The sequence below is a fragment of the Candida jiufengensis genome (genome assembly GCF_024610255.1).
Source record: "Candida jiufengensis strain CBS 10846 chromosome Unknown scaffold2, whole genome shotgun sequence".
Taxonomy (NCBI): Eukaryota; Fungi; Ascomycota; class Pichiomycetes; order Serinales; family Debaryomycetaceae; genus Lodderomyces; species Lodderomyces jiufengensis.
Window position 1 is genome coordinate 987,038 of NW_026261561.1, and position 19,373 is coordinate 1,006,410.

A 19,373-nucleotide genomic window follows, 5' to 3' on the forward strand; every position below is an offset into this window, starting at 1 on the left:
ATTATGTGGTAAAGGAGTAGTTTACAAAATGATATAGTTGTCAAAATGAATATTACTTTGTTTTTTTTTGATAGAAATCATATATAAAAAAGGGAAAAAAATATTAGTTGTCAATTGGTAGTGACTTTATAAAATAATGTTAAGTCCTTAAATATTTACATTTCATAAACGATCAACTCTATATCAAGATCACTTAGAGGCAACTTTTCTCTTTTTAACCAATTTTGTAATGTCTCCTTGTTGTTTATCCTCTTTGGCTTTCTTTTTATTATTCTTTGTTTCAAATTTTTTCAAATGTTCAGCTCTTTCTTTTTCACCTAATTTTGATAATTCTTCTCTTTTCACTATATACTCCGAATCTTCTATTGATCTACCTTCTAGCCATTCTAGTAAATTAATTTCTTCTCCATATATGTCATCGTCGTCATCTTTTACAGGTGTTTCTAAAACAATGGGTATGCCTTTCAATCTTTCACAATTTGCAATTGCTCTGAATACGTCTAGACCCAAAAACCCATAACCTAATTTTTGATGTAAATCTCTATTTGCACCTAATGGAGCTTTTGAATCATTTAAATGTATAGCACTTAAATACTCTGGACCAATTAATTCATCAAAAGTTTTTAAAAACTCCAAGAGCTTTGTTTCATCTGTAATATCATAACCAGCTGCAAATGAATGGCAAGTATCTAAACAAACACCAACTCTTGACTTATTTTCAACCATTGCTATTACTTCTTTTATATCATTTAAGTCAGAACCTATAAGGTTTCCATGACCTGCCATATTTTCAATAACAATTTTAACAAATTCAGTTGCATCAATTGCTTTATTTATATTATTAGCTAATCTTTTCAAAGATTCTTTATGATCACCATCTAAACTTGAACCAGGATGAAAATTATATAATCCAATATTTAATAATTCACATCTTTTTAAATCATCTAAAAATGAATCATAAGCTTTTGCTTCTTTTTCTGGATCTGGATTACCTAAATTTATAAAATATGATCCATGTGGTAAAATATCTGTTCTTGAATTATATCCATGTAATGTACATAAATCATGGAATTTTTTTATATCATCAGGTTTTAAATCTGGTGATACCCATTTTCTTGGTGATTTTAAAAATAATGCAAAAGAATTAGCTCCTATATTCATTGCATTTGTGACTGACTTATAAATCCCTCCTGACATACCAACATGAGCTCCAAATTTGTATTGAGTAGCTAGGTTTCTCTCATATTTAAATGGTTTTTCTACCTTAACTTTTGGAGCTTTGCTAAACTAAATTAGTATTCTTGAATTGCATCAGTACTTCAACCTTATAAGTTGATAACATACACTTTTGGTGGCATTATATTATGGTCCAAATATTCTGAAACACGTCCTCAATATATCTTGCATTAAATCAAATTGTGGTAAAAAAGAAATAAAAGTCAAAAAAAATTTCATTACGCAACATTAAAGTTTCTGACATAAAACGAAATCTTTAAAAAAATCACAGTTCTATTAGATAAAGATAACTGATTATAAACCACATTGACAATATATGAATTACTTATCAATTTCTATAACGCATCTTTGACTAACCCACACACATATCAGAACCTGAAATGTCAACTATCACAAACACAAGACTCAGTATACTTCGATATATATCAGCATTTTTCATACCAGATATATCATTACATTCTCGTCAAAAATGGTTTTTAGGATTAATAAATTTATCAGCAGTTGTTATACTATGGGTCACTTCAAGTTTTTTAGTCAATGAAATGGTAGAAGATAATTCATATAGAAAACCATTTTTTATAACTTGGATAAATACAAGTTGTTTTACATTTTATATAATACCTTATTTAAGATTGAAAAAATTAAATATTTCAAGTTTTATTACAAATTTCAAAAATGATTATGAATATAGTAAATTACCTCAAAAAGATGAAGAAGGATTAATTAGACATTATGGGTCTGATGATAATTTATCTTCAACAATGACATCAATTGAAGAAAATAATACTATTATAACGAATGATGAATCACAAAATAATTCCTTAGATATAAATATTTATGAAACTTTCCAATTATCAATACAATTTATAATATTGTGGTTTCTGGCAAATTTAGTAACAAATGCTTCATTATCATATACATCAGTTGCATCACAAACTATATTGTCTTCTACATCTTCATTTTTTACATTAATAATTGGTTACTTGGTATCAGTTGAAAAAATTAATCAAAATAAAATAATGGGAATTTTATTAAGTTTTTCAGGTGTATTAATTGTTACAAAAGCTGACACATCTGATTCAAATCCAAATAATGGAGGTAAACATTTTTCACCATTGCTAATTCTATGGGGAAATTTGTTAGCATTATCTGGAGCATTAATATATGGAATATATACAATTTTATTAAAATTTAAAATATCAATACCAAATTCTAAGAAGGAAAAAAATTTAAATACTCATTTATTTTTTGGATTTGTTGGTTTAATATGTTTAGTTGGTTTTTGGCCAATTTTATTAATTTTACATTTTACAAATGTTGAAAAATTTGAGTTACCTTCACAAAGATTAATGACAATTTTTTTAATATTAAATGCAGCTATAACATTTGTAAGTGATTTTTGTTGGTGTAATGCAGTATTGTTAACTTCACCTTTAACTGTTACTGTTGGATTATCAATGACTATCCCATTAGCAATGATTGGAGATTGGGTTATAAAAGGGTTTAATTTGAATTTGTTATATATATTTGGTGCAGTAATTGTTACAACTGGATTTTTAATAATTAATAAAGATGAAGAAGAAGATTTTGTAGTAGATGAATAATTTAATAGATATATTTATTGTATAATTTTTTTTAGGCATTGATAACTAAGAAAAATTTTGGTTCTGTGACAAACCATTAGATAAGTCGCATATTATAAACCAGTTTGAAAAAAATCGAGATCTAATACGAATAAAAAGTACCAAATAAATGAAAATAATATCAGTAGTAACACTACTACTTTTTAGTCTAACACATTCATTAGCTAACAATTACGATCAATTAGATGAAACAATATCAATTTCAGAAAACAATATAATACAAATTCATAATGGTGATTTATCAATTATAGATTCATTTAAACCAAGACCATTTTATACATTATTATACCTAACATCATCAAATCCAAAACATGAATGTCAATTGTGTGCGGTATTAGGTCCAATGATCCACAAGTTATCTCAAGTATGGTACAAAGAAAATTATATATATAATAAAGACCTAGTGTTTGTTGAAGCAAATTTAAAAGATTTTTCAAATGCTAAAATATTCAATCATTTAAAATTAACTACAATACCTCATATTTGGCTAATACCTCCACAATTTAATGAATCTTCAACTTCAATATTGGATGATACTCATTATCAATTGAATCCACCACCACTTTCTGAAGATAAACAAATACTTGCATTAAATGAATTCTTAAATGAACAATTATCAAAACAAATTAAATTACCTCAAAGTTCAAGTGGTGATCAAGCTTTTAGTACATTTTTCAAAACTTTTTTGATTACTTTTTCAGTTATAGTACTTATTAAAAAGAAAGGTCCTTCATTTTTAACATCAACTAAAAAGAAAACCGTTATTTCCATAATATCAATACTATTTGTGATTTTATGTACATCAGGTTATCAATTCACATTACAAAATAAAGTTCCATTATTAACTAAGAACAAAGATGATAACTCATTAATCTTCATTAGTGGTGGAACTCATTATCAATACGCTGTAGAAATTGCTATAGTAAGTTTAAATTATTTAAGTTTATTTATATTTTTTATCAGTTTAATTAAATTAGGAGATTACAAAATTACTGATACTTCCATGATCAAAAATGAAAAATTAAGGATTTGGTTCATTATTTTAAATTCTTTAATTATTTATATATTGATAAGTTGTTTAACTAGTATCATATTGAGAAAAGATGGGAATTATCCTTATGCATTTACAGTGCTATTTTAAAATAATGAATAAATATGATCAATAGTGAATTTTAAAACGTAGTTGTAAGATTATTATGTAAATCCTCCAAAACATTTTCGTAAATTTCATTTTTCAAAATTTGCAGCTTTCGGTATACTTATTACACAAAATTAACCAAACGCGTCATATGCAAATATCAAAATATTATTAGATCTGATAATGATATTAAGAAACACTATAATCAAACAAATGACGAAACGACCACCGATAACTTCCTACTTTGGAACTTCAAGTGAGAATAATGCAAAGAAACAGAAGATACGGACGAAGGAAGATAGTGAAGGTGATACTGATTTATTAATAGAAAAATCAGATCAAGATAATAAGTTAAGAATTTTGAAAGATAATAAACCTGTTGAGATTACACTAGAGGAACTTAAATTTTGCAAGAACTTAAACTTTGATAAAGAAAATTGGATTAATACCTTAACTGTAGAACAAAAACTTTTATTAAATTTGGAAATAAATACATTAAATATAACATGGTTAGCACTAATACATAAAGAATTAACAAAACCATATTTTCAAAAATTAAAACAATTTTTAAATGTTGAATCATCCAAAAAGACCATATTTCCCAAACAAGAAGATATTTATTCTTGGTCAAACTTAACACCTGTAAATAAAGTAAAATGTCTAATATTAGGTCAAGATCCATATCATAATCATAATCAAGCTCATGGATTAGCATTTTCAGTATTAGAACCAAATAGACCACCACCTTCATTAATTAATATATATAAAACCTTAAAGATAGATTATCCAGATTATAAAGTCCCTAATTTTAAAGCGCTACTGGAACAAGGTAAACCAGGTGGTGGGAATTTAACAAATTGGTCCAAACAAGGTGTACTATTATTAAATACTATACTAACTGTTGAATCTCATAAAGCAAATAGTCATAAAAAAAAAGGTTGGGAAATATTTACTGAAAAATGTATTGAATTATTAATTAAATATTATATTGAACAAAATCAAGGATTTGTTATAATGGCTTGGGGATCACCAGCTCAAAAAAGTATAGAACCATTTAAAAAATTATTAGATCAAAATCAAAATAAATTTTTAATTTTACGTACTGTTCATCCATCCCCATTAAGTGCTAGACGAGGATTTTTCGAACTGAATGTATTTAAAAAATGTAATCAATGGCTAGTTGAAAATGGTAAAACAGAAATAGATTGGAATGTTTTATGATAGAAGTAAAATAATTTAGTATGTAATACAGGTTTGGTATCATTGTATAAAATTTCTAACGAATTCTAGAGAATATCTTTTAAACCTTAAGTATATATAATATATTAGTAAACTTGTCATATAAATTGAGTAATTTATTAATATCATAAAAAAATATCACAAAAGAAATAATTTAAAGTTTTTACAACCACTTTTTTCTATTTCGAGAATATTATATCAAAATGTCAAATCATAATCGTGCTAACGGTGTAGCTAAAAGAATGGATGATGATGCCGACAATGCTGAATATACTGATGATACCGCTCATAATGAATTGAGAAATACAGTTCCTATATCAGAACAAAATTATTATTAATATAAAAATCAAAACCAACATCAAAATAATATAAATCATTATAAATCTCGAGTTTTACCCCTTAATCCTTCAGGTCAATATGATGTAAATGATCAAAGCTCAAATCAAAACCATAGTTCACAACCACTTAATGTAACATTACCTTTTAATGAAGTTTTACAATTGAAAAAATCCAAAAGTTTATTAAATGATTTATCAAATACACATATTTTAATTGATGATAATAATAATAAAATTAATAAAATTAAAAAAAAATTAAATAATTATAATAAAAAATTAAATATTCTTCAAGAAAGAAATGAAAGATTATTAAGTCGTCAATTTCAAATTATTCAACAAGTTACTAATAATGAAAATAATAATGATCATAATTGAAAAATTCAAATGTTATTGATATTTTAATTTTTCCACTTCTTAATGTTTCATAAACTATATACTATAATTATAGCTAAATTTAATAAGATAGTAAGATAAAAAGTTTTTGTTTTATCAAAAAATTTGATTTTCTCAATTAAAGTCTCAAAAAATTACAAAAGTTTTAATATACTTTGTATGTTTTAGATTGTCCATTCTCATTTTATCCTGTTTTTATTTTAAAGTTCAATTCATACTTATACCACAATCCCTGGATATATATGGCAACCCTATTGTGTCATAGTTTGTAAATCATTATTATATCAGAAAATCTTGAATATTAATCTTAAGGGGGTATTTCATAAAGAAATGTTTTAAACTTGTACTTATACATATTAATCCATTTATTAATGTTTATTTTTATATTGTATATTTATTGCAGTACTTCCTTGAAAATCTTGTACTGCTTGTTTGAATAGATCTTGAATTTATGATTAATTTGAGTGGTTATATCAACTACATTTATTGTTTATAAATGATGTTAAAATTAATATAAAAATTTAATAAATTTGAGAGAGAAAGAGAGATATTTCTAAATCTTTAGTTATTACTATTATTATTGTTTCGTAATAGTAATATATTTTTGTGTAATAATTGTTTTTGTAAAAAAATGAGCTACCATATAGTTTTTTAAAGATTTTATTTATAATACGATATTAATAATTGATTTTAAATCTATATAAAATTTATATAAAAAATTAAAATGTTTAAATAATATATTAATAAATTTCATCTTTCTTCACGTTTTTTTATTTCTCTTTGATCAAGTAGTACATAGATTTATTGTATTATTTACTTTAAAAAACCTATCATTCAATCTTTAAGCTTTTTAAATATTGTTTTGCAACTACTAGAAGTACTAATATAATACATATAAAAAATAATAAAAATAATTAATTTAATTTTAATCAAAAAAAAAAAAACAACAAATTTCAAAATTTAATTTAAATTTTTTTGATCTTACTTTTTAATTTATTTTTATTTCTATCATTTATATATCCCCTTTTTTTCTTCAACAAATTTATTATAATTATTTACAACCATTTCATTACAATTATTTTCAATTTCAATTTCAATTTTAAATTTCATTTTCAACTTTAAAACATTATTTCAGTAGTATAATTTCAAATCATTTTTCACATTCATTTTCATTAATTACATAAATATACTCACGAATAACAATTAAATGACAAAATTAAATGATGATAATATAGATACTGATTCATCACTTCCTAAAGAATCATTAAAAGAAAGGCAAAATAAATTTTTATTAAAAATTGATGCAAAACATGAATATAAAAATGATAAAGATGATGCAACAAAAAGATTTCAATATTTATTAGGTTTAAGTTCTGTTTTTAGAAAATTTATTGATTTAAATGCATCAAAAGATCCTGAATTTAAAAGAAGAGTTAGAGAAATTGATAATCAAAGATCATTTAAAGAAAATAATACTAAAAAAAAGAAACAAAATAGTAGTAGAAGAAGAAAAACTGAAAAAGAAGAAGATGCAGAATTATTACAAGATGAAGAACATCAAGATGATGAAGAAAATCAACATACTATTATAACTGAATCACCTAGTTATATTCAAGAAGGAAAATTAAGAGAATATCAAATTCAAGGATTAAATTGGTTAATATCATTATATGAAAATAGATTAAGTGGAATATTAGCTGATGAAATGGGTTTAGGTAAAACTTTACAAACTATATCATTTTTAGGTTATTTAAGATATATTAAAAATATTGATGGACCATTTATTATAATTGTACCTAAATCAACTTTAGATAATTGGAGAAGAGAATTTGCAAAATGGACACCTGATGTAAATGTTGTTGTATTACAAGGTGATAAAGATCAAAGAAATGATATTATAAAAAATAGATTATATACTGCAAAATTTGATGTTTTAATTACTTCTTTTGAAATGGTATTAAGAGAAAAATCTTCATTAAAAAAATTTAAATGGGAATATATAATAGTTGATGAAGCTCATCGTATAAAAAATGAACAAAGTTCTTTATCACAAATTATAAGATTATTTTATTCAAGAAATAGATTATTAATTACTGGTACTCCTTTACAAAATAATTTACATGAATTATGGGCTTTATTAAATTTTTTATTACCTGATGTATTTGGAGATTCAGAACAATTTGATGAAACTTTTGATCAACAACAAAATAATAACTCGGAATTAAGTGAAAAACAAAAACAAGAACAACAAGATAAAGTTATACAAGAATTACATCAATTATTATCACCTTTCTTGTTAAGACGTGTTAAAGCAGATGTTGAAAAATCTCTTTTACCTAAAATTGAAACAAATATTTATACTGGTATGACAGATATGCAATATGAATGGTATAAAAAATTATTAGAAAAAGATATTGATGCAGTTAATGGAGTTGTTGGTAAAAGAGAAGGTAAAACAAGATTATTAAATATAGTTATGCAATTAAGGAAATGTTGTAACCATCCTTATTTATTTGATGGAGCAGAACCAGGTCCTCCTTATACAACTGATGAACATTTAATATTTAATTCTGGTAAAATGGTTATATTGGATAAAATGTTAAAAAAATTTAAAAGTGAAGGTTCAAGAGTATTGATTTTCTCACAAATGTCAAGAGTTTTAGATATTTTAGAAGATTATTGCTTTTTCAGGGAGTATGAATATTGTAGAATAGATGGTTCAACTTCACATGAAGATCGTATTGAAGCAATTGATGATTATAATGACCCAAATTCATCCAAGTTTTTATTTTTATTAACAACAAGAGCTGGTGGATTAGGTATAAATTTAACTTCAGCAGATATAGTTGTATTATATGATTCAGATTGGAATCCACAAGCTGATTTACAAGCAATGGATAGAGCTCATAGAATTGGACAAAAGAAACAAGTTAAAGTATTTAGATTTGTTACTGAGAATGCAATTGAAGAAAAAGTATTGGAAAGAGCAGCACAAAAATTAAGATTAGATCAATTAGTTATACAACAAGGTAGACAAACTAATGCCAATAATAACGTTGGTAATTCAAAAGATGATTTAATTGAAATGATTCAACATGGAGCTAAAAATGTATTTGAAAGTCAAAAACAAAAAAATAATCTTGATGATGATATTGAATCAATTTTACAAAAGGGAGCAGAAAAAACTCAAAAAATGAATGAGAAATTTAATAAATTAGGTTTAGAAGATTTACAAAATTTTACATCTGATGGTAGTGCATATCAATGGAATGGACAAGATTTTGCTAAAAAGGATAATAATAATAATAATTTCAGTTGGATAAACCCATCAAAAAGAGTTAGAAAAGAACAAACTTATTCAGTTGATAATTACTACAAGGATGTTTTATCAAAACCAAATGTTGTTGTTAAAGAAAAAGCCCCCAAACAAGTTGTAATAAAACCAAAACAACCAAAATTATATCAAGCACAAGATCATCAATTTATATCAAAAGAATTGGAAAAATTATTAGAAAGAGAACAATTAGCTTTTAAAAAGGAAATAAAGTTCCAATATTCAATAGATGATTTTGGGGATTCAGATGAAGAATTTTTAATGGAAGAAGATAAAGATGAATTAAGTAGAGAAGAAAAATTAAAAATTGAACAAGATAAAATTAAAAATGTTAAACCATTAACAGAAGAAGAAATTGAATATAAAAATAAATTATTTAAAGAAAGTTTTTTTTCATGGTCAAGACGTGATTTTACAAATTTTATTCATGCAACTGCAAAATATGGTAGAGATTCATATAATAAAATATCAAAAGCATTAGGTAATAAGACTAAAAAGGAAGTTTCAAAATATTCTAAAAAATTTTGGGAAAATTATAAATTAATAGAAGGTTATGAAAAATATTTAAATCAAATCGATATAATGGAAAAAAAAAGAGAAAAATTATTAAATCAACAAAAATTTTTATCAAATAAAATTGAATCATTAAAAGATCCAATAGAAGATTTAATAATTCAATATCCTCCAAATAATTCAAAAAGAGTTTATTCTAAAATTGAAGATAAATTTTTATTAAATTGTGTTTATAAATTTGGTCTTAATGATGAAAAATTATATGAAAAAATAAAACAAGAAATTTTAAATTCTGATATTTTCAAATTTGATTGGTATATACAGTCAAGAACAACTCAAGAAATAAGTAGAAGAATTAATACTTTATTATTAGCAATATCAAGAGAAATTGAAGGTCCAGTTTCAAAAAAGAGAAAATTAAATAATAATTTAAGTTCAAATAATAGTTCAAGAATTGGTTCAGTAGAGCCAAACAGTAATGGTAATGGTAATGGTAAATAATTTAAAAACAATTTTATCTTATATTTTATATAAACTAATTAGTAATACATTATAATTTTTTTTATTTTTTTAATAGTGATACAATTTTCAAAGTTTCTACTTATTTATTGTCATTATCTGAATGTTGATCAGTTGGTGGAGTAGATTCGCCACCTCTTAAACTTTCATCATCAAAATCATCATGAAAAGCATTAAATCTTTTATGATCATCAATATCCATATCATCAATAGTTGAAGGTGTCAGATTTTGAATAGTTGATGGAGTTGTAGAACCTGATTGTAATTCACCACCAAACTTATAATATTCAGGTCTAATCTCTTCTTCCACCGTGGAAATATAATAAGGAACTTTATTAGCAGTCCAACTAACAGACATTAAATCACTCATTTCATGTTTTTCAACACTTAATCTATCAAATACAGTATCAAAAGTTGCTTTATACCTTGGAGATATAAAATTTCTTAAACTTATAATTTTAGTTCCTGGTTTTAAATCTTTTAATAATCTACCAACTGAAGCATTTAATTCACCATCAAATAAATAATTATTTATAATTAAAATATCAGAATCTAAACAATCTTGTTGCACTGTTAAATTATTTACAAATGATTGTTTTAATGCAAATTTTAAATTCAATTTTTTAAGTCCCAATACGGCTAAATGTTTTTGAATTAAATTTTCTTGTAAATTGGTTAAATAAGAAGCATGTTCCATTAGTTCACAACCACCAGAAATACAAGCTCCAAATTCTAATGCTGCTTGTAAAGTTGTATTTCCTACACCTGAACCTAAATCATAAAATTTTTGTTGTGGTTTTAATTCAACTTTCTCTAAAACTTCACTTGTAAATGATGGTAATAATTCTCCATAAACTTCCGCAGTAAATGCTTTATATGATCTTAATTTTCTTGAATCTGTTGACACAACTCTTGCATAAACCCTTAATAATAATTGTTGCATTGTATATCTTGATATTGATTCCTTTGTAGTTAATCTTTTAAAAAAATCTGAATTAAATTTTGATGGTTTAGCATAAACTTTTTCAACATTAATTGGTCCAACTTTGATTTCAGGTAATTCTAAATTTTTCATGGAAATATCTAATTTTGGTTCAATTAATTCTTCATCTGTTATTTCTGTTTTAATAACTGGTTCAAAAATTGGACTATTCAGTTCATAACAAATTTCATTATAATATATCTCCAAGTCTAAATCCTCCTTTTTAGGTACTCTGATTTCAGTATTGTCCAAAATTTCCCTAGCTCCATGATTTAAATCTTTATTTTCTTTTAGAATTTTGGAAGCTGATGATTCATTTGGTGTTAGATATAACATTAATAAATTCCATTTATCAATGACATATAAAAATTCAGTAAAATCACTATTTTCAATTGATGATTCTAGTTGATGACAATATTCATTTATCTTATCTTTTAATACTTCTGAATGTGAAAAATATAATGCATAATGAATCATAAATAGTTTCATAATTTCATGAACTGGATCTAACTCATTATCTTTTGGTTCAGCTAAAACATACAGTTCGCAATGTTCTGGATATAATAAAAAACGAACTTTAACACTTTGTTCATAATTAACATCAATTGTCTTTTTATTAAAATGAGTCGGAAATGATATTGGTAAATCTCTATAACATTTTATATGTGTTCCAACAACTTGTGCAGCTAATTCATCGTCATATAAAATTGAATCATCTTCCGAAGTCATTGCATCTTTAATAGTTTCATTTGCCTCTAGGCTTCTGAAATTTAAAGCCGGTAGTTGTGGAGTTTCTCCGTATATGGATTCAGTAAATAATTGACGATCATATAATGGAACTAATGTATCTGAATTTAAATCTGGTGGATCAAATTTACTAATATAAATTTCTTCTTCTTCTTCTCCAAGTGTTTCTAATAAATCATCATCACGTGGTTCTGGGGTCTCTTCATCTTCCAATGTAAATTTAGATTTACTCTTTCTCTTCCTAGATTGTTTCCTTTTTTTATTTCTCTCTTTTAATAATGCTTCTTTTCTTATTCGTAATCTTGCTTGTGCTTTTAAATTTTGTCGAATCTTACTTCTTTTAAATAGTGGTTCTGTCAGTGGTTCAAAAAATACAGCTTGAGTACGTTTTCTCTTAGATCCTTCTTCAATTTTTTGTCTATCACCAACAACTGTTTGAAAATGTTCTAAACCTGCATTTAAATCACGAAGTTCACTGTGTAAAGTAATGGGTCTAGCACCACCTCCTGGAACTCTACCTCTTGCCCATGCATCTTTAGATTTTTGTATTCTATCCTGTTTTTTTTTAAGTTTTATCTGATAAGCTTTTCTTGTTAATTCTCTTCTAACAGGATCAACATCTTCTGTTGTTTTAGTCTTATATAAATATCTATCTAGTTTTCTTGCTTCTCCTTGAATATCATCTAATTCTTCAATTTTAAAATCACTTTGAGTGCTCCTTCTTGAACTTCTTTTTCTTGAAGAATCAACTTGTACAGCCATACCTTGTTCATAAATTAATCTTTCTAATGAATTTTTAAATCTAGGAGTTCTACCACTTGCATAAACTAAGGCGTTATAGTTGGTTCTAATAGTCTGCTCATCTCTTAAGGGAAATAATGGAAGTATTTCTTCAAATGATTTCTTTTCCAGAATTAATTCTTTAATTAAACTTTTTTCACCTCTTGTTATTGTTTTAGCAAGTGGAATGAATTCAGGTTGTTTTTTAATATACTCATATATATCTTCAATATTATAATCTGGAAAATAATAATTTAAATTTTCAGCTGTTAAATCATGAAGAAAACATTCTTCATACTTTGAACGTAAATATTTATTTTCTTTTAATAATTGTTCAAATGGTAAAATCTTCTTGTTTTTCGTTGTTGAGCCGTTGAGTTTTGAGGTTTGTGGTTTCTGAGATAATCCATTGTCAGAATTTAGTAGCATTTTAATTTTTATGACTATTTAATGAAGTTTAAGATTATATTATTATTTTGTAGAAATAGTTTCAAAATTGTTTTGATTTTAAATATTGAAAGCTGACTTAATGATGTGGATTTTGTGAACGTTTGACTTAAGTAAATGAAAATTTAATGTTAATAACTCATATGACTTAATAGTTTTTTCCTTATGACTTCAAATAAAAAAAAATTGGTTTAATTTGAAACTTGTTTATTCTATTTGGTTGTAAATTTTAAAATCTATTTAATTATTTTTATTTCATAATATATTATTATTATTCAATATTATGTTATTTAATAATATGATTTTGTACTCAAATTCTATTATATTAACAAATAATTCTATATACTAACGCGTTTCAATTTTTGTTGCTACCAAATTATTTATAAATATTTCATAATAATTTATTTAAAGTGAAATGAAATATTGTATTAAATTTATTTGGTGGTCGAATAGTTTAGTGTTATTCGATTCTAGTAAGTTTTAGGTATTGGTATATACTTTTTTTAAATATCAAACGTTTTGACTCATACCACTTTCATATAACTCTGCAAACTCGAAATTATTAAATTGAGTTTTTTAATAACTCTGTTGACCAACAACAATATCACCAAATGCCTGCAAATTTATTGACGTGAAAATTAAGTTGCTTATATCAAGAACAATTAAATAGCATCAAAACGTAAGCTAGTTAATCAAACTTGAAGTTTAAGTTTTAAATTAAAATTTTCATATTTTGAGGATTGTCGGAAAAATGAACATGACGACATTAACGTTTCAAGTCAAGTTATACTGAAGTATGCTTTCGAGATCAATTGGTCACATTAAGTGAATGGGAAACTTTTTACTTACCCTTATCTTACTTTTAAATTGCGTCAATAACTTTAATTAGTTTGATCCACTTTCGAAGTTTTTGATAATATTTCCAGAGTCGACAATTATAAATTTTAAACTAATTATATATCTTACTTCTAATCCAGAAAAATAGTAGAGAGGTGAGGGATTGACTCCGGAGAATATATAAAAACCTAGAAGTTGAAGAGTAACTCCGAGAGTGACATATTGAAACTGTCAAATAGCATGTTCATGGGTAAGTTTTGAATTTTATTATAATATACAAATAGATTGTGAGCTAAACAATCAAACTAAATTGCCTAGGAATTTAAAGACATGCAAACGTAATTGATGAAACTGGAAAAAAGTATTGAATTCAATCGATACGCAGCTTTTGTCTTGATCAAATGCAGTAGCAGAAAGAGGGGAAATGGATTGATTAATTTTCAACAATTAATTCATCACAGCCCCAATCTTCGTAAGATCCATCAGGTAAATATCTCCTTATAACCAATGGAATTTTTCTTTGAGCTAATTCTTTCATTGCAATTTGTAAAGGATCAGTTTCACCTTCAATATCCACCAAAACAGGAGCATTTAAAGAAATTTGTAAAGCTCTTGTCCCCAATATTCTTGCTCTTTCATATTTCGTCATATATGGTGTTGTTGTTCTTTTATCTTTTGGTATAGCTAATTCTTTTACAGTTTTTTTACGTGATTGTTGTTGTTGTTGTTGATGTTGTGCATCATCTGGTCCTAATCCTCCATTTATTATTGTTCTACCATCATCTGCTTTTAATTGTACATCACCTCCATTTGGTTCATCTATTTCATTATCTGAAAAATGATCTGGTGCATCAAAATCTTCATAGTTTTCTGCTACTTCATTAAATGCATTATCTTCATAATCTGACATAATTGATATTGGATTAATTCAATAGATTATTCAAATCATCATCTTGAGATATTTCAGTTTTAAATTTTGAAAATTTTGTGTAATGTGTTTTACAAGTGTTTGGTAGCGTTGGAAACGAATAAATATCATTAGAATACATTAAGTCTACGATTTTTTATATTAACGTTATATATTATACGCTTAATCCAGCTTATTGTCATAACTTACTCGCCCTAAACCCATTTAATCTAAATTTTAAGTCTTTATAAATTTTTGTATCTGGTTTCCAGTTTTCAAAAATTTCATACAATTCATGAATTTCAGTAAAGCCATTATTAATACCTCTTTCATTTTTCTTTTCATTATAATTTCTATTTGGCCAATTTTTTTCAATATTGAATAATAACCCCCTCAAACACCAAGGTAATATAAATGGATTTGTACCGATTTTACCAACATTATATTCTTTAATATATACTTGATTTGAAACTGGTAATTCACTATTATCAAAATCATCATAGTCAATTTTACCATCATGTGGGATAACTAAATCATCAGTATCCAATACAAATTTAATACCTAAATCATAAACTTTACCATCATTATAAATTTTGGAATGTCCACCACCAGTTAATGGACCTGCTAATGATGTACTTAATTCTTTTATAACATTATTATCAAAAAATCCCAAATTCAAAATTTGTGAACATAATGAAACTAGCTTCTCGATAAATGTTGGGGTTGCTGATGCATAATCTATATAACATGCTCTATAAATATTTGGATGGAAAATATGTGATGCTAATGCTGAATATAATGGTACCAATTGATCATTAATAGACCCAATGAAACAAATTTTGACATTGACATTTATTATTGTCCTTATAGATTCCTTATAAACTACTGATTGAGGTGAATCAAATTTGGTTAATTCAAACAACTCATTCAAAGAATCATGTTCAATAGCAGAATAAGCCTTCATGAAAAATGATTTATCAACACCATAGAATGGTCCATTATTGATACCAGCCATTCCCAACAAACCTATCCTTTTATGTATCGGATCTTTTAATATCCCTATTCTAATTAATCTTGCTAATAAAATTATTGATACAACACAACCTTGAGAATGAGAAGCAATGAAAATAAAATCTGCATTATTTAATTCAGATTCCCATTTTTGTAGTATTTCAGTGAAAAAATGTACTCTATCAAAAATTTTACCTTCTTTTTCCAATGCAATTTTCTGTATACTAACATCTGATTGATCTTCATTTATTAAATTGTTCTCAACACAATATCGTATAACTGCTTTTTCTGCTTCATTCGCAAATTTTAAAGATGTACCTTTTGGTGCTCCAATAATTGGACGTATCATTCTTGTTGGGAAAAATCCATGAACTCCGATAATTAAAACATTTTTGATTCTTTTTAATGGACCTGATTTATAATTGACAATTTCGGTGTTGATTGATTCATGTAAAGGTTTTCGTCTTTGATTTGAACTGTTTATTAACAAATTGCCCATTGCATCATTTGTAATTGAAATAGAATTTGGATCATTTTGATCTTCTTCATATTGTGACGGTAAATCAGTTCTTATTGGTGAATCTATGTCACGATAGTATTTATTGTAATTTGGTAAACATGCTCTTTTATCTTCTGGTAACAATGCTAATGATTTTCCATATAATTTATATGATCTTTCATAAAGTAACCCAAAATCTTGTTCAGCTTTATCGTTATCACTTTGACCGGAAGTCTCTGAATCTGAAATTGGACCTGCTGAGAATCCAAATTTACTGGAAATCTGATTCAAAAATTGCTTCCAGTTTTTCAAATCTGTCCTTATAGTTTGGTTTGAGTTATTCAGATTTGATGTTGAAGAAGAATGGAAAAGGTTATGACCTTCATTAGCCAATGGTAAACAAGTCTTCCAATCAGGTACAATTACATTTTCTCTTAAATTTTCATTTTTATGAGTATTTATTTGATTAAATTGAGCAGCTTTATCATGAGGTTTATATAAAACTGCATCATCGTGTTGTACTTCATCAGGAACTTTTTTAGAAAAGTTACCCAACTCTTCTTTTGTCGGTATTGATGGAGTGGAATTTAATATAGTATTTGGTGCATTAACAATTTTATTCTCTTTGCCACCATTTTTATTTTGATTTTGACTTTGACTTGACTCATCATTACTCTCATTTCCAGAATTTGAGTTTGCTTTAGTACTAGTATTTCCATTCCAAAGCCAACTTATTCCCTTCTTTGCACTTGTATCTCCATCTCCTCTTACATGATCATCAACTTCATCCCCATTATCATCGGGTACTATATCATCTTCATTTGTTTCTATATCTTCATCATTTTCATCTCTTCTTTCATCATCTTCATCTATATGTTCTTGTTGATCTTTCAAACTTGAATTAACAGTATCTTTCTTCCAATTAAGCCAATTACCTGAAGTCATTGATGCTAATGATGTTGTTGAAGTTCTATGTCCTAGTCTTGACAGTTTTGGATTAGCTGTATTATTTGAATTTCTTCTTTTAGTTGGAGAGGCGTTCAAAAATTCTTTTGCCTGCATTGGAGGTGTTTTTATGGATGGTGGTTTCGTTACTACTTGCTCTGGTTGTTTTGTCGTAGCATTATCATTAACTGCATTATCCTTAATATTACCATCAGCTTCAATATTGTTGTTATTATTATTCCAAAAATTAAACCATGTGTTGGAAGTAGATGACATATTATGAAATGCTTCTTTTAATATAAACTAATTCCGGATTAAAATCTGGTTATGATTGGTCTTAATGGTAATTTGATACGGAGGGATGTCTAATTAACTCGTAATAGTGGTAATGATGTATTATTAATCTTATCTTGATGAATATATTAATGAATGATCTATATTGCTAATAAATTAAATTGTTTAATACGTATGTTTAATTAAGTAACTAAATTAAGTAAATAACAATAATAATAATACATTAATTACCCCAGCAAAAATTAATTTTAAAACACAACAGAAAAAATATTATTCTTCTTCTACATACATTAAGAAATTTATTTATAATATGACATGTGAAACAAAATATTAAATTTTTCATAAACTTAACTAAAATAAAATCTATAATCTATTATCTTTCTATATTTACTTACTATCTTTAATCAATTTTCTATAAAATTCTAAAGTCTCTTCATTTGCACTAGATCCACCACAAACAATAATAATAATGATATCATCTTTCTGCAAATTTTTAAAATTTTCAATCAATAACTCTTGTTTATCAAATATAGTAGAAACAGAAGCTCCGCAAGCTGGCTCAGTTATTATTCCAAACTTATCATAAAGATCAATACTACCCTTTAACGCATCTAAATCATCAATTAATCCTAATTTTGTTGGGTGATTTTTATAATTTTCAAATGCTTTTGGTGATAAGTATGGTGAACCTAATGATGATGCTAATGTTTTGATAGAACTTAGAGTAATTGATTTATCTTGTTTGACTGTTTCATGGAAAGTAGGAGCTTGTTCTGTTTCTATAACTAAAACTGGAATATCTTGTTTTTGATTTTTCAACCCTTCAACTATACCATTATAAAGTCCTCCTCCACCAGCTGAACAAACAATTCCTTTAACATTATTTAAATTAGGTAATTGACCTTCTTCTATAATTTCATCAATTATTTTAGAATGACCTTTCCAAATTAATTCATGTTCGAATGGATGACAATATACTGGTAATTCATCTTCATTGATTGATTTCATTACAACTTCAGTTAAATATTTATCAGCTTCACCCCAATGATCACCATGTACTATAACATTAGCTCCTAATTTTTTCAATTTTTCAATAACTATATCTGTTGAAGTTTTAGGTAATACTACAGTACATTCAACATTATAATATTTTGCAGCATAAGCAGCTGCTAAACCTGCATTACCACCTGATGATGAAAAAACAATGACTTTTGATTTACCTAGTTTTTTAGCTTCTTCAATTTTTTTCTGTAACATGTACCCTATCCCCCTTAATTTGAAAGAACCTGATGGTTGTAAATATTCATTTTTGAAAAATATTCTACATGGTGGATTTGATAATTTGTCTGTAACTTCTACTAAAGTAGTTTTTACAGATGGTAGATTGGTAGTGGCGGTCGTCATTGATTATATTTACTCTTTGAGTAATAATTTGAGCTTGAATTTAATAGTTGATAAATCATTGATGCATTTTTACGAAGTTGAAACTGGAAATTTCATATTGATTACAAATTCAAGATATTTGATTCCGCACCTAAACTCCGTTATCTAATATCGCAAATATAATACTT

General features: G+C 25.8%; 10 protein-coding genes across 10 annotated transcripts; 5 read left to right on the forward strand and 5 right to left on the reverse strand. All coding sequences in view use genetic code 12, as the record gives it.

The window, feature by feature from the left end:
• Positions 1–189: 189 nt before the first annotated feature.
• On the reverse strand, positions 190–1,358 carry APN1 (DNA-(apurinic or apyrimidinic site) lyase; the record flags this gene model as incomplete). Its single annotated transcript, XM_051764066.1, has 2 exons — positions 190–1,282; positions 1,345–1,358. 2 exons carry the CDS (start codon positions 1,356–1,358, stop codon positions 190–192), a joined length of 1,107 nt encoding a protein of 368 aa, XP_051619534.1.
• Positions 1,359–1,616: 258 nt separating this feature from the next.
• On the forward strand, positions 1,617–2,840 carry KGF54_003475 (uncharacterized protein; the record flags this gene model as incomplete). The annotated part of the gene is made up of 1 exon (XM_051764067.1): positions 1,617–2,840. One exon carries the CDS (start codon positions 1,617–1,619, stop codon positions 2,838–2,840), a length of 1,224 nt encoding a protein of 407 aa, XP_051619535.1.
• A 148-nt stretch (positions 2,841–2,988) lies between these two features.
• KGF54_003476 (dolichyl-diphosphooligosaccharide--protein glycotransferase) lies at positions 2,989–4,020 on the forward strand (the record flags this gene model as incomplete). The annotated part of the gene is made up of 1 exon (XM_051764068.1): positions 2,989–4,020. One exon carries the CDS (start codon positions 2,989–2,991, stop codon positions 4,018–4,020), a length of 1,032 nt encoding a protein of 343 aa, XP_051619536.1.
• A 210-nt stretch (positions 4,021–4,230) lies between these two features.
• Positions 4,231–5,238, forward strand: KGF54_003477 (uracil-DNA glycosylase; the record flags this gene model as incomplete). The annotated part of the gene is made up of 1 exon (XM_051764069.1): positions 4,231–5,238. One exon carries the CDS (start codon positions 4,231–4,233, stop codon positions 5,236–5,238), a length of 1,008 nt encoding a protein of 335 aa, XP_051619537.1.
• A 221-nt stretch (positions 5,239–5,459) lies between these two features.
• KGF54_003478 (uncharacterized protein) lies at positions 5,460–5,969 on the forward strand (the record flags this gene model as incomplete). Its single annotated transcript, XM_051764070.1, has 2 exons — positions 5,460–5,484; positions 5,668–5,969. 2 exons carry the CDS (start codon positions 5,460–5,462, stop codon positions 5,967–5,969), a joined length of 327 nt encoding a protein of 108 aa, XP_051619538.1.
• Positions 5,970–7,194: 1,225 nt separating this feature from the next.
• ISW2 (DNA translocase) lies at positions 7,195–10,335 on the forward strand (the record flags this gene model as incomplete). The annotated part of the gene is made up of 1 exon (XM_051764071.1): positions 7,195–10,335. One exon carries the CDS (start codon positions 7,195–7,197, stop codon positions 10,333–10,335), a length of 3,141 nt encoding a protein of 1,046 aa, XP_051619539.1.
• A 100-nt stretch (positions 10,336–10,435) lies between these two features.
• DOT1 (histone methyltransferase) lies at positions 10,436–13,291 on the reverse strand (the record flags this gene model as incomplete). Its single annotated transcript, XM_051764073.1, has 1 exon — positions 10,436–13,291. The coding sequence occupies one exon, from the start codon at positions 13,289–13,291 to the stop codon at positions 10,436–10,438; it is 2,856 nt and encodes a 951-aa protein (XP_051619540.1).
• Positions 13,292–14,579: 1,288 nt separating this feature from the next.
• RPO26 (DNA-directed RNA polymerase core subunit) lies at positions 14,580–15,056 on the reverse strand (the record flags this gene model as incomplete). Its single annotated transcript, XM_051764074.1, has 1 exon — positions 14,580–15,056. The coding sequence occupies one exon, from the start codon at positions 15,054–15,056 to the stop codon at positions 14,580–14,582; it is 477 nt and encodes a 158-aa protein (XP_051619541.1).
• Positions 15,057–15,252: 196 nt separating this feature from the next.
• KGF54_003482 (uncharacterized protein) lies at positions 15,253–17,784 on the reverse strand (the record flags this gene model as incomplete). The annotated part of the gene is made up of 1 exon (XM_051764075.1): positions 15,253–17,784. One exon carries the CDS (start codon positions 17,782–17,784, stop codon positions 15,253–15,255), a length of 2,532 nt encoding a protein of 843 aa, XP_051619542.1.
• A 405-nt stretch (positions 17,785–18,189) lies between these two features.
• On the reverse strand, positions 18,190–19,206 carry KGF54_003483 (L-serine/L-threonine ammonia-lyase; the record flags this gene model as incomplete). The annotated part of the gene is made up of 1 exon (XM_051764076.1): positions 18,190–19,206. One exon carries the CDS (start codon positions 19,204–19,206, stop codon positions 18,190–18,192), a length of 1,017 nt encoding a protein of 338 aa, XP_051619543.1.
• Between the last annotated feature and the right edge of the window lie 167 nt (positions 19,207–19,373).